This window comes from Meleagris gallopavo, chromosome 5 (assembly GCF_000146605.3).
Source record: "Meleagris gallopavo isolate NT-WF06-2002-E0010 breed Aviagen turkey brand Nicholas breeding stock chromosome 5, Turkey_5.1, whole genome shotgun sequence".
Taxonomy (NCBI): Eukaryota; Metazoa; Chordata; class Aves; order Galliformes; family Phasianidae; genus Meleagris; species Meleagris gallopavo.
Genome location: NC_015015.2, coordinates 22,395,000 through 22,420,056, shown reverse-complemented (window position 1 = coordinate 22,420,056; position 25,057 = coordinate 22,395,000). Strand labels below are relative to the sequence as shown.

The following is a 25,057-nucleotide window of genomic DNA, read 5'->3' as shown; positions in this document are numbered from 1 at the left end:
TCCTGTTTCTTCATTCTGGTTTAATATTAACCCAGCAGGGCTGTGACTCCACTTATTCTGCTTCCTTTGCATTTCCTCTGCAGCCAGGGCTGTACAGCATGGCGCACAGCAAAACCACTATGCTGCAGGGCCTGCTCCTTTTCAGCCTTCTGCACCCCATCTTGAGCCATGACGGAGGTAAGAACACAGGGAGATGGGCAGTACCAGTGGGTGATTAAGGAAGGAGAATGGGCTTAATTCCTTCAGTGGTAAAGCCTGTGGAAGGTTTTCCAGGTAATGCAGAAGGAGATTCTAAAAGCCTGTAGCTGGGAGCGAAAGGGTGCAGAGAGCGGAGTGAGCATATTGCTTCCCTGCCCAGAAGGATGCAGCGGCACCCAGCAGCTGGCAGGGAAAGCTGGTGACAACAGCTCAGTGGATTTCACAGGTCACCTGACTGATGGTGGAGAATGAGAATGTGACTCAGAACAAGACCCTGTGTAGCACAGCTGTGGGTCTTGTTAGTTCCTTAGCTGACCCCACTGGCCGCAACTCTGCATTGCCTATCCAGCTATCCTTTATCTAAAGTTTAGGTCATATACAGTATGCAGCCTTCCTGCTTACTGCTCCTTTTTTTTTTTACTAGAGCCTCTACTTCATCTACTTATTCTTATTATGAGTTCAGGTCCCTTCTAACCCACTGCTGTATGGGGAAAGACCTGTCATAGGTCTCAGATCAGGGCCTGTGAGGTGAAGGTGAAGATAGAATTTACCTATGCCTATTACAGTAGCCTGAAATTGGCAAGACAGAAATTCAGTGGTTGGTAGACAGCAGTAGCAAGCTCCGAGCAAACAAGCAATTTAGCAGAGCAGCTTTGCCAAGGATAGCAGAAGATTATTTTCACTTCTGTGACCTGGACGAAGCCAGTCCTGACAGATGAATTATAGTGAGACTGCTGTGATCACCAGCTGTGGACCTCACAGGTCCTTGACAAGGCTTCCCTTCTCTGTACGGTGAACTGGGGAGGCTGGGCTGTGGGAGCATTACACCAGCTGAGCGAAAGCGTCAAGAGGAGACACAGGGACCCTCCCACCATGAGCATCCCTTTGACTGGCAGTGTTCTGACTCGGTAGTTTTCCTGGAAAAGGGGCAGGCACTGTCACTGCTCAAGCGTCCACGACGTGCCAACAAGGGATTTCTGGAAGAGATGATTAAAGGAAACCTGGAGCGAGAGTGCCTGGAGGAGACATGCAATTACGAGGAGGCCTTTGAAGCCCTTGAATCCACTGTTGACACGGTATGTCACAGGCCACATCGGTGTCCTGCAGCCAGCTCCTGCAGTGAGACCTGTGGGTGACACGCAGCCAGGGGCTGGGGTCTTAACACACAATTTTGTGCTACAAAGGCAAAGCTATTGTGCCTGTCACCCAGGGAGAGACTAGATATCCTTAGGGAAATTCCCTCCTAGAGCCACTCCTGGAACTGCACCACAAATCTCAAGTTCGTTTTCCTCTCTCTCTATTTCAAGCGTGAAGTGAAATAAAAGAGAGCCTTTCCTCAACCACTAGATAAGAATTTCATCTTCATCTAGTTCAGTATGGTGCCACACACATTTGAATAGCTGCAGTCCCAGACTCAAAGAACAGCTGACATAGCAAACAAATTCTGAGTGTGGATGCCTCAAGCCCCTTTGAGATGAAACTCTGGCACAATGTATCCATTTTCTGGCATCCAGACTCACTCACTCAGCTAATATATATATATATATATATATTTTTCTCCATCCTGTTGTAAAATACTCCTAGCCCCAAGGCCAGTATCAGTGATAATTCCACACCTGAGTATAAAATAATAAACATTATCAGTCAGGAGTTTAAGCCAGAATGATAAAAGCTCTACAAACTATTTCTAAAGCAATCACTTTCAGGCTGCACGGGAGAGATGCAGATGCGAGGAACTGAGCAATACTTGCATATGACCTTCAGAAATTCCAGGTTAAATTCTTTGTACTTCTGTGCTGCAGTACTTCCTCTGCAGGTTGATGAGGAAGAACTGCTGTAAGCATCTCTGGTGGTTTTTTAGAAGTGATTGTAGTCCCCTCTGTTAGTCTCATGAGTTGCAAATCCACAGCAAGTAGCCTGAGTCTCTCCTGGAGATGATCAATTACTTGATTAACAGCTGAGCAAGGACAGCAAATGTTTCTGCACATAACCAATTGCCTGTGTTTGCATCTCCACGTTTGTTAGAAGTAATAAAAATCATTGGTGCATCCTGCCTGTTCTAGGTCAATATAGAGAAGACAAAGCCAAGGTGGAAGTTCAGCACAGATTAACAATCAAAATGACCTTCATAGGATGGTAGAAAAACCTGCAGACATTAGGTTAATTTGTCACAGGATCTTTGCTGTATTATGGTATTGTGTTTTGCTGGCATGGAACATAAGGCAAAGCAAAGCAAAAAAAAACTTGCTTATCAGAGCAGAGCTGAAAAATGACTTGAATCCTGAGTCTGATGAGTGGGAATGTGGTTTTATATCAGACTTTCTGCTTTGTTAGATGCCCTAGTATTTAATACAAACAGAGCTGGTTTAGTTTGCTCCATTTAGGCATTCTGCTTGTTTGAATTGCAGCAGCCAAGGTCTGATGTACTGCATCTCTACTCCTTGATATTTATGGTGTTTTTTTTTCTTGTTTGTTTCTACAGGATGCATTTTGGGCAAAATACCAAGGTAGGTTGCTTCAAGTTCCTCAGTAATCCTTACTGGAGAAATGGCTCCCAACCCTCTTAAGAGAGGTCACTCCCCAGGAAAAAGCACTTGCGTTTTGTCCCTAAATGATAAACTGGTTCAAACCATGACACTTAATGAGTTTCTTTCATATAACATGCTTCTTTCTTCTTATTTTGCAAGTATGTCAGGGCATAAAAATGCCTAGGACAACTCTGGATGCTTGTCTAGAAGGTAAGAAATTCATGTGGAACTTAAGCTCCCAGATACTTTGAATGCCAGGAATTTGTTTCCTGCAGATTTTGGAAGGAAAAAAAAATCTGAAATTGGCGAGGTCATCTAATTAGAAAGAAAAATATCATGAGGGGAGTTTTAAATTTCTTTCATCCTCTTTATTTCCCCCACTATCCATTTTACAAACTGCCTAACTGCTCCATTGAAATGGCATAGGGTAGATATGCTTTTCCCCAGGACAAAGTAACGAAGCCTTAAGTATAGCTCTGGGTTAAACTGGCCTCTCAGTACTGCTCTGACCTGTGCCTTACAGCCAAAGCAAAGCGCAGAGCCTCAGGGAGAGCTCTCTCTAATGAGGCAAAGCAAGTTTAAGAGAGCGCTCTTTCCATCTTATAAAAAGAATACCTCACATGTCTGAAAAGTTAAAGGCATCTGTTGTACCTCTGACCTTGAAAATGTTACATCCATTTCCACCAACTCAGGCTCACCTATTTTGGGATTTTGACAGGTAACTGTGCTGTTAATCTGGGCCAGAACTATCGGGGGACAATTAACTACACCAAATCAGGCATTGAATGTCAAGTGTGGACAAGCAAATATCCACATATACCTAAGTAAGTTCATCTCTTGCTTTCCCCTAAAGGGTTCTCCAGGGTGTCTCTCCTTCCTAGCCTTACCACCCTTTCCTCACAGATTTAATGCGTCCAATTATCCTGACCTCACTGAGAACTACTGCAGGAACCCAGACAACAATTCAGAAGGTCCATGGTGCTACACACGAGACCCAACAGTGGAACGGGAGGAGTGCCCCATTCCAGTATGTGGTATGTCTCAGCATTACATCCCAGCTTTTCACCAGCAAGGAACTTAGCAGTAAGACTGACCCTAAGAAAGGGAGAAGAATTAGTGAGGAGGGTGTTTATACAATAGAGGACACACAGAATAGAGGGTCCGTATCTTAAAAACTGAAAGAGGATGGGAAGTAAACATCATTAAGTTACACACACATTCCCATGCTAGAAATAACATCTGATACTACAACTTTGTAGAGGGTCACCGCTCACAAGGTAGCATAGCAGAAGCTCTCAAATATAAATGGATGCCCTGGGGAATTCTGTGCTTTAATAAACTGGCTCTAGTACTATTTGCTAACAGAAGTATTTTCTAGGACAAAGCTATGGATTAAATCACAACTTTCTGCCTTTCCAGGTCAAGAAAGGACAACAGTCAAGTTCACTCCTCGGGTCACACCATCAACCACAGCACAGCCTTGTGAATCAGAGAAAGGCATGCTTTATACAGGGACGCTTTCAGTCACTGTGTCTGGGGCTACGTGCCTGCCATGGGCCTCAGAGAAGGCCAAAGCAGTGCTCCAAGGCAAAACAATTAATCCAGAGGTGAAGCTGCAGGAGAATTACTGTCGGAACCCTGATGCAGATGATGAGGGTGTCTGGTGTGTAATAGATGAACCACCATACTTTGAATACTGTGACCTGCATTACTGCGGTAAGAAGCCTTCATTGGTTTGAGTAGGCACACTTGTCAGGGAATGGAAAAACCAACAAAACAACAAAACATGACTAGATTAGTACGAGTCAATGCATGTGAAAGTCCTAGTTGTCCAAATAGCACATGTACTAACCTGCCATACCTGTATATAGAGCCATTACCTCTCTCAGGTGTACTTTTCTCTCTAAAGCCTCACACTGATGGATGACAAACACGAAAAGTAGCAACTGTTTTAAAATGCCATTCCTTCCTTGTTCCTACTGTATGTGGAAATGAACATCTACACTGACTTAAATGTAGAAACTGCACGTCCATCTTTTTGTCTCTCTCAGACAGCTCGTTAGAGGATGAGAATGAACAGTTGGAGGAAATATCAGGACGTACTGTCTTTCAAGAGTTCAAAACCTTCTTTGATGAAAAAACTTTTGGTGAAGGTGAAGCAGGTGAGCAAAAAGCGTGTAGAGAATTTGCAGTTTCTTCTGCCAGAGCATTCCACTGTGCCTCTGAAATACCAGCTTACCAACAGCTGCCAAAAGCAGGGGTGGGAGACACTTAAATTCCCTGAAGGTGCAGCAGAAGTCTAACTGTCAAACTCTAGTTACAATTATGGAGCTAATAAGCACTCTCTCCCTAGGCTCTTCCAACTTAGCATGCTGACTTCAGATAAAACTGTGCTGCTGTGAAGCAGGCAGAGTAATGAAAACAGACTGCCTATTTTTTCAGACTGTGGCACTCGCCCTTTATTCGAAAAGAAACAGATAACAGACCAAAGTGAGAAGGAGCTACTAGACTCCTACATGGGAGGCAGAGTCGTACATGGGAATGATGCAGAAGTTGGAAGTTCCCCCTGGTAAAGTATTATCTCCCTTCTCTACCCTTCCTGCCCCCTTCATGCAGGGGAAAATAAAAGGGCAATCTGCCAGTTAGCATGTAGCTGCTATCATTTCTAATCACAAATCTCCAAGTGGTTGACAAGGCAGTAGAAAAATAGCTGGAAATAAACTTTTCTCCTCTGGAGCTAAGTATACAAGCATCGGGGAAAGCAAGAGTGCTGGTGTGGCTCATGGTTCCAGCTTTACTGGAACAGACAGGATAAGAAATTCTTGCAAGTGAAGGAAATAAGGCAAATTGTCTATTATATAAGTTACACATCTCCAGGGTAGATATATTTTCAATAAAGCCATCTGTCTTTATACAGCACAATGTGCTTCCATGCTTACTGCAAATCCCGCTCTCCCTGCATAACACGAAGACACACGCGTCCAGCCAAGACTTCAATCCTAAGCTTTCCTCTTTCCTTGTGTCTAAGGCAGGTGATGCTCTACAAAAAGAGTCCTCAAGAGCTGCTGTGTGGTGCCAGCCTCATCAGTAACAGCTGGGTCTTGACTGCTGCTCATTGCCTTCTTTATCCACCCTGGGAGAAGAACTTGACTACAAATGACATCTTGGTGCGGATTGGCAAGCATTTCAGGGCAAAGTAAGAGAGCCTAGACTAAGCAAGAGTAAACTAGCTTTGCCCTTGAAGTAGTGAGATATAATGAGATTTGGATAAAAACCAGCATCCAATGAAGTATACAGAAATATGTAAACTAATGGCAAAGGCCTCCCAATAGTGGGATTTAATGGAGCTATATATGCTGTGCTTGCTGATCCCAAAGGTTGAAGTGAGAGGGAGAACAGAACCATGGGAAGTTTAAAGGTGCACTCCATTGTCAAGAGGGGAAAATCGTCAGCCCCCAGAGACTCTCACTTGCTACCATACAGTGAGTTCTTTCCTTTACAACTATTTCAGATATGAAAAGAATAAAGAGAAAATTGTTCTGTTGGATAAAATCATCATCCATCCCAAGTACAACTGGAAAGAGAACATGGACCGAGATATTGCACTCCTGCACCTGAAGCGGCCGGTCATCTTCAGCGACTACATCCATCCTGTCTGCTTGCCTACCAAGGAGCTTGTGCAGAGGTGAGGTGGCTGTTCCCTCAGTCTCAGAAATACAGACTACAACATCCTTCAGGCCATCATGGAAGATGATAAAGAAAGATGCCTGTTAAGACTACTTACAGTGAAGGAGTCTGGCAACAGAAAGCTGTTACAAGATATATAACATATGTTATAACCTTTCTTCTTTCCACAGGTTGATGCTGGCAGGTTTCAAAGGGCGGGTAACTGGCTGGGGAAATCTGAAAGAAACATGGGCCACTACCCCAGAAAACCTGCCAACAGTTCTGCAACAGCTCAATCTACCTATTGTAGACCAAAACACCTGCAAGGCATCCACCAGGGTTAAAGTCACTGACAATATGTTCTGCGCTGGTAAGTGCACCTGGATACATAAGGTTAAAGCTTGCCATTGAAGACATGGGGTCTGGACTCCCCATGAAACTCTTGCTACAAAGTTACCTTCCAATAAACTTGCAAATACCCTCCCCTAAAAGAAAACTTTCCCATGACAGTAACTCTTTCAGCTTTCAGACAACACAAAGGCAGCAGAATTTAGGAATAAGGTTTTAGCGCTATGCTGTCAGGCTAAGTAGCCTAATAGAACAATTCCACTAATTATCAGCAACAGCTGTGTGAGAACTATGCTCATAATACAATCTTTTCACAGCATAAGAAGCAGTTCAGCAGCTTTCTACGTTGACTGCAAACCAGCTATTGTAATCCTCAGTAGACAAACAATCCATTCTTTACTAACTTGCCTCAACTGTTTGAGCTCCTGTTTAATCCTATGCCACAACTTCTATGGGAACAGACTCCCTCAGATTAATTACAGCATGTGTGGATAAAGTAATTCCCAATGTTCTGTTAAGTTTCCTGACCAATAAATTAGAATAAATCTATTAATAACATTTCTTGATGTTACAGGCTATTTTATGGATCTCTTATAGCTTTATAATTTCTCTTTCAAGCTGAGAAGCGCTTTTCATTTTTTTTTCCTACTATAGAAGACATTCTGTAGTTCTGATAATCTTTATAGCACCTTCTTAAACCTCCTCTAGCACTCTTTGAGAGAGAAGAGACAGTGTTCAAGATATAAACACACTAGAGATTTATGTACTAGATTAATTCTTCTTGCTATTGCTGTATTCCTAATTCCTGGGGGCATGTCAACAACTATTAGGCTGAGTCTGTGCTGTTTGCATCTAACAATATGCTTGAGAGGATAGAAGCCAATTGCACGAGACCCCAACAATACACTGTTCCTATTGTTTCTTCTTCTAAAAAAAGCATTTTTGAAAAAATAGCTGAGATGCAGACATACAGCAGCAAAAAGGAATCTTGCATGACAGGAAGAACGTGCTCAGACGTGACAATGAAACCTATCTTTATAGCAAGTCTAAAATAAACATCCAGCTGGACAAAGAGGAGAGCCTACAGAAAGACATGCAAGGAAAAATGAGGAAGATCATTTTTCTCTAGTCAATACAATGAAAAAACAGAGTGCATGGAACTTGCACACACTGAAGTCTGTAAAACAAAGGCACAGCAGCTCAAGCTATAGCTGCAAACAGCAGCTGACCAATAGCAATTCTGATAAGAAACAGGGTGGCAGAGTACAGCAAAATCAGTAATGTTGCAGACAGCAGAGATAGCTGTTACAAAGAAATTTAAAAAAAATCATTTGCTTTTAAGTCCAATGTTTGTAGAAGCAGTAAGCAATGAGTGAGCAGGGGCTCTAAGATATTATGAAACAATGCTTCAAGGAACAGACGACCACCACTCTCCTATAGTCAAATGGCTAACTTTCCTCTTGCCTTTAGGTTATAGTCCTGAAGACTCAAAGAGAGGAGATGCTTGTGAAGGAGACAGCGGGGGGCCTTTTGTGATGAAGGTATGTTCAACAAGCTCAAAGACACAGAGCTGGGTTTGTGTGATGCTGAAGTTGTATAATCGCCTGAAAAAAAACAGCAGCAGAGATGAAAACTGCTGAGCAGCTGAAGCAAATTCAACTGAAACCTGAACTGATCCAATAAGATGCATCCTGCAGTCATCTAGCTCAATTTCTTTACTGAGTTTCCTGCAAATACAGAGGTCAGCTGCAGAATTTCTAAGCGATGGCCAATTCCCACGTAGAGGTTTGAGAGTAAAGACAAAGTTATGCCAACAAGCTATGTTATCTAGTAGATACCAGTTTAAATTCCGAAGTAGTATCCATGATGTAAAAAGGCTGTGGCACAAACAAGTCCTAGATCTGAAAATCTCTTGTTCTTGTGCTAATTTCATTTTTCTTTGCTTTAGAACCCAGATGACAACCGTTGGTATCAAGTGGGAATAGTTTCATGGGGAGAAGGCTGTGACCGAGATGGCAAATACGGATTTTATACTCACGTATTCCGCCTGAAAAAATGGATGCGAAAAACCATTGAAAAACAAGGATAGAAGAGCTTCCCTTGCTTGTTCTCAGTTCTGCTACAATATTCCACTTCTTAAAAACATACACATTGATAAATCTTGAAGTAGGAGTTAAATCCCTGCAACTTGACAAAGGAACATGTTCTTCCTTGAAAATAAAAATTCTCAACTATCTTCTTCCTCGTGTTCATGCTAAGCTGAACAGCACCTGAATCCATGTCAGCACAATAGCTAGGAGCATCAACACAACAGCAGTAGCAGTACTTCAAATGTTCTTCTCCACTCTATCAGCAGTAACAACAGATTTCAGACTTCAGATGATGGACTTAAGTCACAGTAAGCAAGACCTCCCCTTGGACACTGTCCATTCCCCCTTCAATTGAATTCGTTTTCTGTTCTAGAAATCTGAAATAACAAACTGGAGATACCTACCACCTTACAGGAACTGTAGCATTATTCAAAATGCCACTTCAAGAATAAAGCAACTATAGCATTTGTTGCTAAGACAGACATTGTTCTCAGCCACAACAGCAGCAACAAAATACCAGCACTGCTCCTTATAAAGTTAGTGTCTTAAGTTACAGATGTCATCTGTGTGTAACTAACCATGTACAGAAACAGGGGTTTGAATAGATGAAGTAACACATGCATTTCTGCACAGCAGTAACTTTCTATATGGCAAGTACTGCTGGGATCTGGAAGTATATTTTCTGCTGGCATAACTAGATTCAGAAGGAAGCAATTTGTACACACACAGTTTTCTAAGGTCTTCCAAAGACAGCATCTGGTACCGTACCTATTTTGTTCCTATAGAACTGTTTAGGATTCATCCTTAAAAGAAGCCCCACCTCTTTGTCTTTGCTCCAGCATTCATGAAAGAAGTACAATAGTAAACATGTATTACCAGCCAATCTGTTCGGACCAATTTTCTCTTAAAGTAATGAGGGATTTGGAAGCTATCTTTGCTCCCCAAAAGATCATATTCTCAAATCCCTCATCCTTCACAGTGCCATCAAGTTACAGAAAGAGGCAATAAAGTTGCTTCTGCTTCAAATGGAGTATTAAAGAAAGAGAATGACTTGAAAAAAAGATGATAGAGACAACTATCCGAAATTCATTGGAAATAAATGAAGTTATTAATCAGTTACTGTGTTTTGCTACCTCACTGAAATTGGCTTACTTAGGAATCAAATGAGGACAGCCCATTTTGATTGCCCAAGGGAAGTATAAAAACCACCTCTCAAAGGTATCTGATAAAACCAACCTCAAATGCTCAAGTTCCACAACTGTTTCAAGTCACTGATAACCACAGGCATTGAAAAATGAAAATTCTTAGCCCTCCTAATGCTCGAATTTTATAGCCTCATCCTACTCACAACTATAATTAGAGAGAAACCTGGAGGACTTACGGAGAACCAGGACCATACAACTTCTGGAGTAAGTCACTGTTAATGCAGACTTATTACAAACAATACAGAGGAATCATTTTTAAAATTCAGTTTAATATTATTTAAATATTTTCTGGGCTAAAGATTAGGCTTTATTAATTTATGTGCACAAGTTTTAGTTTAGAACTCCCAGGATATTGAGTCCAAACACTACAAAGACACAGGGCAAAAAACTCATTCATAGTAAACAACTATATCTTCTTCTACTCATTATTCCTGTACTTCACTTCCAAATCAGTTTTAAGTCTAAAATAGTTGATCAAAATAGTAGTATGCAAGTTTGCAGGCATTGCCGCTTTAACATCCTGAACTAATTAACAAACAGCTCTTCAGAATGTCTATTAGACATGGTACAGTAAATAAAAATATGGATTCATTTATATGTTAGTAACTGTTTCAAAAAGCAGCTGGTAACTGAGAGGTAGTGGCAGTAACTCCAATGACATCCAAACAACTATTTGCCAATAGCCCCCAGTGCACAAAACGTCTGCACTTATCAACAATGGCCAAAACTTTCTCTTGCCATTTAGGTCTGTTTAATAAAAGGGCACGACTGCTCCAGGTCAGCATAGGAGACCGCAACTACTGAATCAAAGCAGTGTGAAGCAATGAAGGGCATCGTGTTAGTTAACACAGGATGAAGACTGCTCACAAGTCACCTGCTATCACAGTGCATAAACTCACCACAAGCACCAAGCAGTATTACAAATCCACTGTAACCCCAGCCAAGGGGTCCTGTAAAAAGGAAAATTGCAGCCATCTGCAGCAGCTCTGCCATAGACCTGTTGTACACGTACTGATTTAAAACCAAGTTTTCACTGTAATCAGGCAAGATTGATTCAGCTACAGCCCAAATGCTGAGACTCCCGCGGCCCCCAGAGCAAACACCAAAAGCAGCAGTTACATGGAGCCAGGATCAGAACCCAGAATAACAAAATGCTGCTTTAAGCCTGCCTGTCCAACTCTTCAATAGCTCTGTTCTAGCTACGGAACAGATGTGCAACTAATGCTTCGCAACCAGCTCACACAAGGCAGTGAAGGAGCAAAGTGAAAACATCACCTCCTGAGAGATGAATGGGCGAGGAAGGCTACACAGTGTAGGTCTTTAAGCTTTCATACTTGCTGCTTCTGAAGAAGGCTACTCAGAATACACTCCTCACTCAAAAAGCAGTTGACTACAGCTTTTGAAGACTAGCACTAGTAGGCATTTTCTAGTTATACGAAACAGGAGGGTTTGCTAACATTAGATGTTTAAGTGCAACTGAATATGGTGCTGTGGTCTACTTGCATTTGAAAACTCCATTAGGAAGACCACTTAATCAAATGAGTTCAGGATAAATGAGGCCACTGACTGTACATCACTGCTAATCTATTTCTTATCAACAGCAGCACACTCCCTCAAAGAGAAAGCATTTATACACAGAAGGGACTATGCTTCATCCAGGTAGAGGCAATACAAGGATTAGTAATTTAAAATAAGCATGTCAGCAAACTAAATATTCTCGACTTACTTGCAACTTACGGAAACCATAGTCCAAAACAAAAAACAGCAACTACATGGAAAAAAAATACACTACTGCTCATAGAAGAGTGCAAAGTCTCAGGATTGCAACCCAGACATAGTATATTCACTCATCTTCCCTATAAAATATCCAAGCTTTAGGTTCATTTCAAGAATAGCTTAGTTCAATTTCTAGATGCCCAGTCACTAACATTCAGGAATAGACAGCAACTTCTCTCACCAGCAGTCACTGCTGTTCCTATAAAGACTGGTATAGTTAATGCAAACTTTATTTACAAAAGACACTTAAATTAGTTACTTCATGCCATGTGTCCATATAGAATCAACAGTTCAAGGATTACATGGAGAAGAATTCACAAAATTAAAAGTGAAACCACTAAAGATTTTCTAAGAGTTAAGAACTAGGAAAAAGATCTTAAAGACAATATTACAAATAAAAAAAGTTATGAGAAACTAGTCTGAGCAAGAGGATGGTTGTTTACAGGTCTGTACACTAATACTAATACACAGACAGCCTTCTATTGTCAAGAGATGCTCACTGAGAAGCAGATTATGTACAAATACTTGTGCCACAATGACCCAGTCCCTCCAAAATCCACTGTATTATACATAAACCAGTTTGTATACATGAGGCCTAAACGAGGCCATTTAACTATGAAGACTTCTAGTTTAGTAAACTAAAGCTGAAGACAGCAACCATGATGCTGCCTCTATTTGCGACTGCTTTTTATTCTCTCCAATCTTTTTTTCAAGTCATCAATATTAGCTGCTGCAGAAGAGGATGAAGCCATGGTAGTTCCAATACCAGAAGAATGAGTCTGATTGGAGTCCAGATCCAGATGTTGGTACTGTTCTCGTGACTCACGGAGCTGGGAGAGCTTACTATGAAGCATATCAGTAGAGGATGCAACTGTAGGGACTGCTGGTTTAGAGAGCAGAGATGTCAGAGGTGCTCTGTCTTCCTGCTATGGTGAAGAAAAGTGAAGTGTTAAGACAGACAATAGCAAAAGTCGTTAAGTACAAAACACAGTTAATGGCTTTTCATTTTTATAAAAAGCACTGAAAATAGAAGAAAGGAAAGGAACCATATTGCTCTAGATCACCAGTGCTATTAAAGTCAGGTGTCAAAGTCAGAACCATGCAAAGCTAGCTACACTACTCAGTTCTTATAATTTAAGTAGCAAATGATTAACTTGGTGTCAGTATGAACACAAAGGAACTGTACAAGTCCAACCATTTGCATTAAGAAGTCACACTATATCCCTGACACTTTCAGCCTCAAAGCAAATCTAGATTCTGATGTGAATTTCTCTTAGGTGCAGCAGAGCCAATCATTTGAATCCTTATAAAGAAAGTGTAAACGAGGTACAATCCCACAGGATTTCCAAGTGCTGTCAAATACAATACCTTTGCATTGTCAAGGCCACAACGTTGCCTGAGAATTTTTAATCGTTCCAAGTAAACTGAAGGCCCCACTTCCTCCCCATTTGTGTTTCCTATAGATGAAGATACAGTGTGGGTAGAAACAGGAACACACGTTTCTTCCACCTGAGAAGAAATTCCTGGAAAGGAGAAGTGTTATAAAAACAAGAGGAAAAAAAAGAAAGATTAAAAACCTCAAAAATAAGCCTCTTAATCAGTTGCTTCAAATAAGATGCAAGAGATGAAGAATTAAACAAACTATGTGCATTTGCGAGGATAGGAATATTGGCTCTTTCATGCCTGTCAGGTAATTTTCAGATTTCACTCTTTCAAAGAAAGCAGTAAAAGAAATGAAGACATAAAGCAGTAGTAGAGCAGGTCCAGAAGTAGCAATGACGCGGACAGTTGGCAAAGGAAGGGTATGTGTATACACATGCAGGATGGGGAGAAAGATGCTGATGCAAATCAAAGGTAAACAATAGAGGGAACATAACAATTACACTGGCAGGATGGGAAATATTTGGAGCTTTCCATTTTTTGCTACACTCTGTAGTACTCAGTCAGACCTCACCACTGATTCTAAATCCTCTTTACTTCTTGTTCAGATAACTTGAAACTACTGCAAATTCCAGTTCAGACTGAAACAGTGATGTCCAAAAGGAATATTACATGGTGTTCAAAGCTTCTCTGCTAGAAGACCAGGGAAGGATTATACATTATAAAAGAAACTTCTTCCATTCTGAAATGAATGGCAAGTTGTAAGACTTATTTCGAAGAGGGTTTTGTATTAGTTTACTGCAAGGGTGTTTAAAGAAGATTTAAGGAGAATTACAGTTAAGCATAGCTTGCAAGACAGAACAACATCTTTCATTATCTCCAACTATTATAGTTGGGGGAAGAAAACTGGTGCACAAATCCAGTTTTGAAAGCATTTACTGCTCAATCAACATTTCTCAGCTGTACAGAGTTTTAGATAAACAGGAAGTTCTGCCTTATATCTAGTCAGATAGATTTAAGAGGTGCTAAGATAAACCCTCTTCTGAATGTAATTTACAATATACAGATAGAAGAACAAGCAGTAGCAGGAGAAAGGCTAAAAGTAATCACACAGGACACAGTTAAACAGCTGAAAAAAGCAGAAATTAAAGGTAGCTTTGCTGGACAACATTAGTTTGTACTGCTACTCATTATATGTCTCATTCCCTCCCTAATATCACATTAGTAATTCATGTTTATCTGCAATGAAAAGACTCACTAACAAACTTAAAGCATGCTTTATGATCATGTATCCAATATCAAAGATTATTTGCTAGAACAGGGTCATCACAAAAAACTGCTGTAGAAACAGTTCAAATTGCCTAAAAACTTTTAGATTCACTTAATGCGGTGACAGTTGTAACAACTTCCTTGTAAACAAAGAACTTCTGCCCTGCAAACCATACTAACACAAGCACTAAGAATATGTGAATTACTTTAGAATCTCATTAAAAAAAACAACAAACATATCTGGAGATGTTTAAAATGTGACACGTGCAAGTGCTTCTTATAAATCAACCTTGTTGCTGTAATATGTACCTGTAGAAGAAGCAATGCGTCCTTTTCCCTCCCTTTCTGTTTCTATCAGCCGGAGGCCTCTTTCCACATAGCTCTGGAAGAACTGAGATGAGTTTTTCAGGAAGGGCTCAATATCTGCATCAGAATATTTCTTTTTGTATTCATACAGCTCTGCCAAACCCTAGGAGGGAAGAGTTTCTGTGTATTACTACAAAGGCTGCATACACTACTCTACTGCATCATGTTTTCTTCTTCACAGGAAGAGAGCGCTTACCTCCTTAGTGTTCTCCTTGGAGCCAATCTTCTTAAATATTTCTGCCAAAATATCATTCACTTTGGCTTTTGAGGCTTTTTCTTCCTAAACAAATAAAGGGAAACTTCTAAGTGAAGTGAAATACAATCTTCTCTTAAAAAAATGAAGGGAAGTTCAGACAAACTCACAGTACCTTCATCAGATCTGTTTGTTAGCTGGATACAGAACTTCAAAAATAAAAAAACACCAAAGAAAACCTTTACAAGAGTTCTATATAATCACAGCTACAGAGAAGAATAAAGACATAACCAAGCTGTAAGCATGCTTCTGAGAGGCCAGCATTTAAGATCTGGTTTGGATATGGTTACCTCTTAGTAAATGAAGTGCATTAGCAAGCAGTATAAAGCCCATGCTGCACACATCACTGTCTCAAGAGACCATCTCACCCTGGCATATATACACAATACTTAGGTAATACTAGAAACACTCTAGATTTCTAAAACAGCCATAGAAGTAGGAGATTATTTACAAAGTCACCTGCATGTGAGAAGAATAATCCTTACTCCATCACTAAATGAAGCTTGTTTTCTGAATAAATTGCCATACAACATATTTCTATTACTTACTATGCGAGAAGCCCCTTTTTCTGTATCTTTATCAGCTTTGCTTCCAGTCTGGTCCATGGAGTGTTTCATTACTCTACACAGGTGAGCCTCCAGCTCAGACTCATTTTTGTTTTCTATCATCGTTAGGTGATCTAAGATCTAAAGAAAAAGAGGCAGAAGCTTTACAAAGTACGTGAACAAATCAATTTAAAGAAGTACATGACCAATGCCAGGTCTGACCTTGGGCCCTTTCAGCTTGCACAGGGTGTGAAGCAGTGTCTTCAATGTCCTTATAGGAAACTCACTCTTACACTGCTTCAGCTTCTCTTTGGGAAAGACCTTCATGAAGATGTGGATATCCAGTAGAATCCGATCCAGATTGATGCTATTAATGGTTTCTGGCAGAAGACGCACCATTCTCCACAGACACTGGAATGACAGGTTGACTTAAAGCAGGACAACTCCAGGAAGAAATAATTAAATACTTAAGACCAAATTACACAAAACTATCTTTGAGTTGTTTCATTTTGCTGCTACATACACTGACATACATAGTTTGTGTCTGTTAAAATTATTGGTACATATGGTCTCTAATTAGCAGCACTCTATCCAGATCTTCCTTTAGAAGTGATGCATAAAACTGTGTGTAGTAATACTGACTTTACTACCAATAACAAGAGACAGCATTTTGCATGAAGAAGCCAAGTACACCTGAACACAGCATGATGCCCTCAGGTTTAACCTTATTAAAAATGCTGAAGTTCTCACTAAATCATGCCAGGCATAGAAGGGTGCTGTAAGACATATAAGCCAGTTTCAGCCTGGGATTGTTTGAATGCACAGTACACTAGTGTGCCTAAGAAAATAAGTCAAGCAGGTGACTGTATCTCCCTCTGTGGAGCATGTATAAGCATATACGATCTTCTGTAAACTACTAGCAGGTGTTAAGCTTTCTCTCAGTAGAAAGAATGAAGTCATTGAATTAAACATTTAATAAATATTTCAAGTTATCGTCACTTTTTTTTTTTTTTAAACTATCTGTTCTTTAAAGCTACATTGCTGATTCAGATAACCAGGCATTTCAGAGTTCAAAACCACTATTAGAGGCTCACCTTCATGACAAGTTCTGAAAACTTAGGAGAGCTGGCTGTTGCTAGCAGACTGTCTTGAAGTAAAAGCAGCAGAGCACTAGAAGGATTAAGTTTAGAGTTGAATTACACAGGAAAGCACTACACAAAATGGCTAATTTCTCAACACAATATTACACCAGAGGCTACTCCAGCTGTCCACATCATGCCATATAAGAGCTCTCTCTTTATAGCACTTCAGAAGCAAATAAGAGACAGTCTGCTGAAATACCAAATGTATACAACCACACCAATCTAGTTTGCTTAGCCTGCCTTCAGCTGTAGAGACTATGCAGACAAGCATTACCACTAATGACCACCGACAATTATTTATTATTAGCTAAACAATCTTATAGACATGATTCTTTGCTTACAAATGACTAATGAACATAATTATTCATTCAAGGAACACAGAATAGACGGAGTAGTAGTCATGATTTTTTTTTAATTTTTTTTATTATTATTATTTTTTTTATTAAACAACATACCTCAAAATGTTGGTCTGGTCAGATTTTTCCAGGACTCTCAATACCAAAAGATTGACTGATCGGATGACCTGCTCACCCTCCTCGAGGTCTTCAACCCGAGAATCCAGCATTAATGTAATAAGACCATGCATTAGGTCCTTTAGCACACCAGCTGAGGCTTCTCGAGCCAGACTCTCTACCTGGAACAGCTACCAATTGAAAACAAGGTTAAAAGACTTCCCTACATAAAACACTTCAATAAAGGGATTTCACTACACTATTGAATCCTTTGACATTCCTGCTTCATTCCTCAGTGGTGGATTTCTGAGTAACTTCTGAAAATACTTAAACATCCAACTAAGTATACAAAGCTTAAGGAATATTAAAATAGAACTAAATAGAAACATCAGGATGGCTGTAAGCTATTAAAGAAATAAACAGGCATTCTTCCCTACCCCTACTACTTATTCTCTGGTCCCTCCAAAAAGGTGCATTGGTGAGCAGATAACTAACAAGAAACCTTTCATAAAATCACAGTGTGCTAGCCTAGGTACAAGTCAGCTCCGCTCAGATATTCCATTTGGCTGCAACTTCAGCATAGAAATTACTTGCTTTTCACCTTAATTTATAGGTCAAATCCTTACCGATATCATGCTCCCAATAATACAGCTGTAAAGTTTCACTATCTCATCTTTGTCTAACTTCTCATCTGCCATGTGTGTATTGTAGATTAACCGAAGCTGCATAAGCGTAGCTATTAGAAATTGGTCAATGTGGCCAGACATAACTTCTGCTTTGTCTTCCTGTCTGAAAACTTCATCAATCTAAGATTCAAAAACAAAACAGAACACCCAAGTCAACATAATGAAAACAGTGCAAAATAGCTATAATTTAAAAATATTTACATAAGTCTTGCCCCTATCTATTTGCCAAGGTATTTCCATTCCAAGCTTTCACTTAAAATCAGTAAACTACAAACTTCTATTGCTAATTCCAAATACAATATGTTACAATTATATCTCTTTAAAAGATGAGTATCCTGTACAGTCTTGACATCTATTATAGATTCTGGAATTAACAACTTTGTGAAATCTTCCAGACAAAACATTTCTACATAGTTTTCACACATTCATAGAGTGGGCTTTAACTATGAGGGAAGATACAAAATCGTTCTGCTGAGTCTGCACAGCAGTTTACATTTAAAAGTTAAGTTTCATTGGCAACAGTTGCTTTTTCAAATCTGTATAGTATAGTCTCTATAGCATAGATGTGTACTTGACAAAAAATAAAAAGCACTAAGGGGGGAGAAAAGTAGTTTGTGTTAGAGTCTATTCTGCAACACAGAAGTGAAATTGATGTTACTAAAGCGAGTCAGATGGCCCCTGTGCACTTAGTTTTGTCATCAGGGAGATTCTGAGCAGAGTCCATGTCACCTGACACGGTTACTCCACCAGAGTGCAGCTCATCAACCTCGCTGAGAAACAGCTTAGTTCAGTATGAATAGTTACACCTTAGTTCTCTTACCTGTGCTAGAGCCTGAATGCTTGTATTTATATCACCACTGGCTACTTGAGAAATGACACAGTTGATAGTAGAAGCAATGCTACTGTGCATGTCATCAAAGTGTGGCGACACAGCACGGATTCTAAACAGGTGAAAACAGGATTTGTTACCCTTTGGAGTGTCCTAGTTAGTATAAACTGCAATTTTTCAGAAGCAGTTTAGACAAGAATTTTATCTTTACGGGGGACATTCAAGGTAGAAACAATTTCTAATAACATATCTATGAGTTTACCAGTATGGTAATAGACATAACACATTTAGAAAGATCAATGTTGTCTTAAAAAGATAGACAACACAAAAATAAATAACCGTAACTCAGGTTTTTCCATTAGAAATAACAGCTACCCAGAAATCAAAACAGTACCGTAGATCATGACTTTGACGTCTCTTTTCAAAACAGCTGACACTTCACCTTCTCAGGTAAAGAGGTCTGAATGTACAAACTGGTCATTTCAGTTTCTCAGAATAGTTATTTAGTTCTTACTGGTTTTACTTAGATCTAACTAGACTCACTTCGGCTCAGGAATCAGGACCGGCTCAAAGATGTCATCTAGTTTGTGCTGTACAAGTGCTGGCATCTCACATTTCACAGTACCATTATCATTTTCAATTTCATCAAGATCCAGCTGAAATTCCCGTGGAACTGTATGTGCTGTCTCAGAGTGACTGCCCATATTGCGATTTTGGCTACAGAAACCAGGAGAGAGATGTTTATTACATACACTCAACAGCAAAAGTAACAGTCCTAGCATCTACTGGTAGCCCTAAAGCTCTCGTAATAGAACAGCACACATTTTGGAGATATGATTTTATTCAAGGTCCTTAAAGACTCCCCTTTGCTGCTCTCCCCTAGCTATTAGTAAAACAAAATTTTGTGAGCCAGAAGAGCAACTGCCAGTTACTTGCTTTCCTTGCTACCTAGCTACCCTACCTACAAGATGAGGCCCCCCCCCCCAAACCACTGCATAGTGGTTTTAGGTATACACTAGCTAATTTTGTCAGAGATCATTGAACACAGTTTAAAGTAGCATTAATGGAATACAGGCTTGGAGTTCATGTGTGTTTTTAGGTGATGAATAGAATGCATGTGTACACAGAAACATTGCAAGCTCAACTGAATATAGTATTCTCCCATATAACTTGTACTTCATACTAAAAGTTTCAAGGAAATGTCGTACACTATTCTCCAACAGAGACTTTTATTCCAAGATGATGAGTAAGAGGTAAGACACTGTTTCTGAGCTTTTGTTTCCAATACCATCTCTCCAGGCTCTGTTTCACACGTGCTCATCCAATTCTGTACTATGTAATTATCCTAACAAGTTAGGGAAACGGTCCAGATAAATGCACACAGGCCATTCTCCCAACATTTCCAACAGCTGTCTACCATAAGTGCCATATCTGCCTGCAGCTTCACCTACAGACACCTTGGCAGAAACTTCTGCTGTTGTTCTCTTTCTTTTGTTCAGATCATAGATCTATACATCTACTGAACTGACCATGATAAACCTGTCACCCTTCGGAAGGGATGACTAGGATAGAAATGGAAAGACAGAAGAGCCTCGGCACTAAGGAGTTAGTGGGCAGTACTTACATCCTATAAGTGCGATACATAATTCTGTCCATGGAGAAGCAGTGAAAAAAGGCACAAGACCATTTAGAAAGATTTCAAGACAGACAAGACAAAAAAAAGTTTCAGACATTCCGTTTTAAATTATTTGGCCAATTTTCACAACATGCAATGATGATACACAAAATAAAATAACATAGCTGGACATGATATTAGCACATACACTATACCACCTGCAGACTATAACATATCATTACATACTTGAGTTTGGAAGACATATCCTCAGCTGGCCCCTTCCGCAGCATGCTAGCATTCGCACTGATGTTTTGGATACGCTGAGGTTTCTCCTCTGCCTGTCTCACTGGAGCAGCAGATGGTCTCTTGGCTGACCGTTTTATTCTCTCCTCCAACATGCTCATGTCTTTCTCTGACAGCTAAAACAAACAATGCTTTCACTCAGTTGAATGAATTTTAGAAGAAACGTATACCTCCTGTAGGTGACACGATTATTGCAGGCTGAGGTTTCGCAATTCCAAGGCAGGTCAATACTACCATCTAGGAGCACTCCAGCAGGGTCACCTGATTACCAGATGCTTCTTCAGGAGCTAGTTAATCCATATTGACAAGCTACAATATGAAATACAGCCACTTCTAGCCCACACTGTTTCCAAGAAACAAATTATTTTTAATTCAAATCCTAGCACTATAAGTTTAATTGTTGCTGAAGAACAAAACACACCTATCCACCCTTCCATATCCTCTATACTTATGAACCCCAGGCAACATTTTAACACTGTGGACTCTACTACAGAAGCCAAGGTCCTGCTACAGCTTGCCTGTTCCAAGTACTTGCAACTCAACCATCGTATTTCCAGTTACACTCACATTTCCAATCAGCTTGAATACTTGGTCACCATGAACATTGTAAACGGTTACAATGGTGTTCAGTGCAGCATTGCGAACGGTGTTGTCTCTATCACCAATATGAGTTGCCATTTCTTTCAAGGCTTTCCCTGGAGTTGGCTGGCATACGTTCATACCATAGGATTCAACCAGACATCCAAGCTCTTCCAGGCACTCTGAAGGAAGAAAATGACACAAGCACGTTCAAAATTAAAGCTGCTGGGAAACAATCCTCTGACTTCCATGCTGTTTGAGAACTAACATTCACTATACAGAAGGGTGAATCACAATGCTCAGTTAATTAACAGAATGATAGTTCTTGCCCTCCATGTTGATAGATGCACACACTCTGGGTGATTTATGAGATAAAGAAGCACACAAGCATCTAAAAGCTGTCAGTCATTCCCATACCTTTCCAAGTATTTCCCATTACTGTGAGCTATGTGATGTTTAACTTCACAACTAGGCAGTTTAGACAGTTGTAACTTTGTAGTGTCATATCATAGAATTTAACCTTCTAGATATATCAGGATGAAATATTCAAGGTGATCATGAAACTGAACTTTAAAACACCATATGGTAAACAATTCCTAAAGTAAAACAGTTGAGACTTCTGTACAGCATAGAGACACCTTTTCAAAGTTCTGATCATATTATCAGATTCCCTTAGTGACTTGGACAGTACTATCATTGTTCTCCACAGCACTGTTTTATTAAAACCAGTCTCCTCAAGGAAGACTCAAACTTAATGTTAATGTTAAATTACTATCAACAGATCGTTATACCATCCAAAGATAAAAAATAAAGAGCAAGATTATTCTTCTTTTAAGTAAAATACACGACAGGGTTACTTGCAAGTGCATATATTTCTATGTACAAGGCAAATCTCATCTTCCACTACAAGTTACGTTGGCTTTTCAGGATGCAAAACAACATTGCTAAAAATTGAAACTGCTTAGTATGTAATGCCATTTCCCACCTGCACGCTGTTTTGAGTTTTTAGATTTTGTCCCCTCCATGATGAAAGTAAACATTTTGCTGGCTGGATATATGAGACACATCCTATTCAGGATGGCACGAACATCTTTGCGGATGACATCTTTTGGTTCTCCTACCTAATAGAACAGCAAAAACAGTTGGGAAGAAATACTAAACATTTTGAACAGTCTCTTCATACTGATGAGTAGTTTAATGTCAACACAGTCAAAATTATTCTCAGTGCAAAAACTGCTTCTGGAAAATGCCTTTTAAAGGCAAACACGCAATACATTCAGAATGAGCATCAAACACTGTAGTAATTTGTTATCCTGCAATGTTCCCCACAGAAAGTGAGGTTAACTTCTGTATAATAAATAGTACCTTTATGATGAGATATGGGATGAAAGACGATGCTTCATTTTCCGTAAGGTGATACTCTTCTTGACTCAGCATATTGAAAAGCAATTTAAGGTATTCAAGTGTTTTCATAAGAACACTTGTGTTAGTATCAAAGAACCGAAGGGTAAGCCACTTTAGGATTAGATCCAGGCAGCTGATGACTCCATCTTTCTCATTTTCCAAATGCTTCAAACAACACGGGGAAAAAAGAGGGGCAAAGTGAAACACACTGTTCAAGAAATCAGAATAAGAAAAAAGTTATGCCTGCTAAGACAGTCTACACACACTGATTTCTAAAGCTTCAAGTGCTCACTTTTAACTTACAGAGCTTTCTGAAATCTTAAGAAAAAAACTCTAGTAAACAAACTAATTTTCTCTTCTCCTCAAAACCATAAAATTCATTAATTATCTGAAAAAAGTTTCAATTTCACAGTACAGTTACTTCTGGCTTCTCAGAACACTCCTAGTTAGTTTTAATTCAAGATGAGACAGCAAGGATTAATTATTTTTGCTGTCATCCACTAGCACAGATCCAAACTTACCTCAATCATAACAGCCAGTGCTTTGTTGTGGTGCTGGAAGTCTGCATGAAACATCTCATCCTGTAACCATTTGGCTACACAACTGGACATCTGAGTTTTCAGCTGTTCAATGTATTCATCACGAGGAGTAGTGAAGTTCCACTTCAACACCTGCAAAAAGTCAGCATTTGGAACTCAAAGCAAGCAGCACTTTTTGTTCTTGAAAAAAATCTGCAAATTGCACTGTTTTCAGTCTCTGTTTTCAAAATTTTTTCATTATCAAAAGATAAAGGGAAAACTTGCTCGTCTTGGCTTACATTAAAGATCCTGTGTTGAGCAGTCATCTTTAGGCTGTTAACTTAATTACTATCAAATACTTAGAGTGGTTGTTTTTAAGCTACATAGGCCTACTCACTGGCAAGTAATCAATAAAGCATACTTCAAGCAACAAAGTTTCCATGTGCACAAAAAAACAAGCTTGTTAAGAAGTACCGTTCAAAGTACATATAAAGAACTTAATGTGGATCCTAGAACTCCAACATTACATATATGCACAAAAAGTTGATCAACTTGACACTGTAAAGCTAAGGATCATCTCTTAGAAGCTGTAAGAAGTTCTACAAGAACATACGGATGCACAAAATCTGATGAACTGACAAACATCACAAAGTAATATGGGCCTAAGCAAGTCAACTGGGGCACTAGATAAACAACCCAAAGGACAAACAGAGAATAGAACTTTCACGTCCTAGCATAAATTCTAAATGCCAGAACAAAAGGATGTGTTAAAGTTAATGCATTTAGTTCTTTCTCACCTTCAGTCCTTTTTCATCTTTCATTCTCTGTTCTTTCCCATTTGGGACTATGATAAAAATGGGACCTGATTTGTCATCATCCTCCTTCAAAGTAGGCTTGTTTAATACTTTCTTCCCCTGTATACCCTGAGAAAACAAAAACAAAAAAACCCCAAACCCAAGGTTTGCAAGGAAGCAATGCAAGACATATGCCTTAGTCCAAGCAATAGCAAGCATTAGATGCCAGCCAACCTCATGCTGCCTACATAAACAAGAGCCAGAGAGAAGCTGAAAGAATAAAGTTGATTAGAATTTTTTAAAGTATGTGCTCTGCTGCTGTGGAAGCAATACTCGTGACAGTGTGTGCAACAGCACCCTGTGAAAGATGACATATCATTCTGGACCAGTGCACCAGTTACCCACGCACATACCTAAAACCCAATGTAGTACCTGTTTGATAGATTTGCTCTTTGTCAGTCTGGTATTGCCTTTGCTGAAGTTTGTATTAGTTTTGGACAGGCTGGTACTGCCCTTGGACACAGTGCTATCAACATCTGACTGCTGTAAATAAGCCATAAAAAAAAGGCTTTGTTGTTAAGAGACGTATTTACTTGGAAGAGTTACCAATCCAAATCTCTTACATGGGCTTTTATTTATTTTTGTGTTCACTGCAGAGGCATTAACTCCAGAATCAAAGCCCTGACAAGCAAATATATTAACCTCAGCAAGCCTACAACATCCTTCAAAGTTTGTTCCATTCATTTCTGTCATAGATCTGGACTTGCATTAGTTATTCTCATAACATTACTTGAGGCAATAGAAGCAAACGGATTATAAAACAAGGGTTTTTTTGCTTAACTTTAAAATAAATAGGAAAAAATCACAACGAAAAAACAATTCAAGCATGCGCAGCTGAGGCTATGACTGTGCTTTCAAACATATTCCTCCTCTTCTTGCTCCTGTGTTCAAAATTTTACCTTTCCAACTGTAAAGGAGATAAATTTCCTTCAATACATGGATTCAACACTGTTGTTCACAGCAGAACAGGAATGGTAAGAATAAATTCTCAATTACTTGAAACCAAGAAGGCCAAGCAAATTTATAATATGGAATGAGCTGTTCACAAGGC

The 25,057-nt window shown here is 39.6% G+C and overlaps 2 protein-coding genes and 1 non-coding gene across 3 annotated transcripts; 1 reads left to right on the top strand and 2 right to left on the bottom strand.

Moving 5' to 3' along the window:
- Positions 1–52: 52 nt before the first annotated feature.
- F2 (coagulation factor II, thrombin) lies at positions 53–8,976 on the top strand. The gene is made up of 14 exons (XM_003206418.4): positions 53–177; positions 1,111–1,274; positions 2,681–2,705; positions 2,886–2,936; positions 3,445–3,550; positions 3,630–3,760; positions 4,146–4,442; positions 4,778–4,888; positions 5,169–5,295; positions 5,755–5,922; positions 6,238–6,411; positions 6,584–6,762; positions 8,211–8,281; positions 8,689–8,976. Exons 1-14 carry the CDS (start codon positions 99–101, stop codon positions 8,827–8,829), a joined length of 1,824 nt encoding a protein of 607 aa, XP_003206466.1. The 5' UTR covers positions 53–98; the 3' UTR covers positions 8,830–8,976.
- A 1,308-nt stretch (positions 8,977–10,284) lies between these two features.
- Positions 10,285–24,519, bottom strand: LOC104911102 (cytoskeleton-associated protein 5-like). Its single transcript, XM_010711358.2, has 18 exons — positions 24,379–24,519; positions 23,950–24,075; positions 23,156–23,305; positions 22,596–22,799; positions 22,216–22,351; positions 21,219–21,412; positions 20,595–20,767; positions 19,277–19,450; positions 18,725–18,845; positions 17,845–18,024; positions 17,222–17,409; positions 16,719–16,794; positions 15,847–16,035; positions 15,628–15,765; positions 15,023–15,106; positions 14,770–14,929; positions 13,180–13,334; positions 10,285–12,737 (listed from the first exon to the last, which is right to left on the bottom strand). Exons 1-18 carry the CDS (start codon positions 24,502–24,504, stop codon positions 12,483–12,485), a joined length of 2,829 nt encoding a protein of 942 aa, XP_010709660.1. The 5' UTR covers positions 24,505–24,519; the 3' UTR covers positions 10,285–12,482.
- On the bottom strand, positions 18,566–18,676 carry LOC116216722. Its single transcript, XR_004160039.1, has one exon. It is a non-coding gene; the product is annotated as a small nucleolar RNA SNORD67 (small nucleolar RNA).
- Positions 24,520–25,057: the final 538 nt, after the last annotated feature.

Excerpts from the sequence above, each read along its gene's own strand:
- F2 (XM_003206418.4), top strand. The coding sequence starts at position 99 with ATGGCGCACAGCAAAACCACTATGCTGCAGGGCCTGCTCCTTTTCAGC. Across the intron at positions 5,296-5,754 it reads GAAGTTGGAAGTTCCCCCTG|GCAGGTGATGCTCTACAAAA; the intron begins GTAAAGTATTAT and ends CTTGTGTCTAAG. Across the intron at positions 5,923-6,237 it reads GGCAAGCATTTCAGGGCAAA|ATATGAAAAGAATAAAGAGA; the intron begins GTAAGAGAGCCT and ends CAACTATTTCAG.
- LOC104911102 (XM_010711358.2), bottom strand. The coding sequence starts at position 24,504 with ATGGCTTATTTACAGCAGTCAGATGTTGATAGCACTGTGTCCAAGGGC. Across the intron at positions 21,413-22,215 it reads AAACTCAAAACAGCGTGCAG|AGTGCCTGGAAGAGCTTGGA; the intron begins GTGGGAAATGGC and ends TTCTTCCTTCAG. Across the intron at positions 14,930-15,022 it reads CCAAGGAGAACACTAAGGAG|GGTTTGGCAGAGCTGTATGA; the intron begins GTAAGCGCTCTC and ends CTTCCCTCCTAG.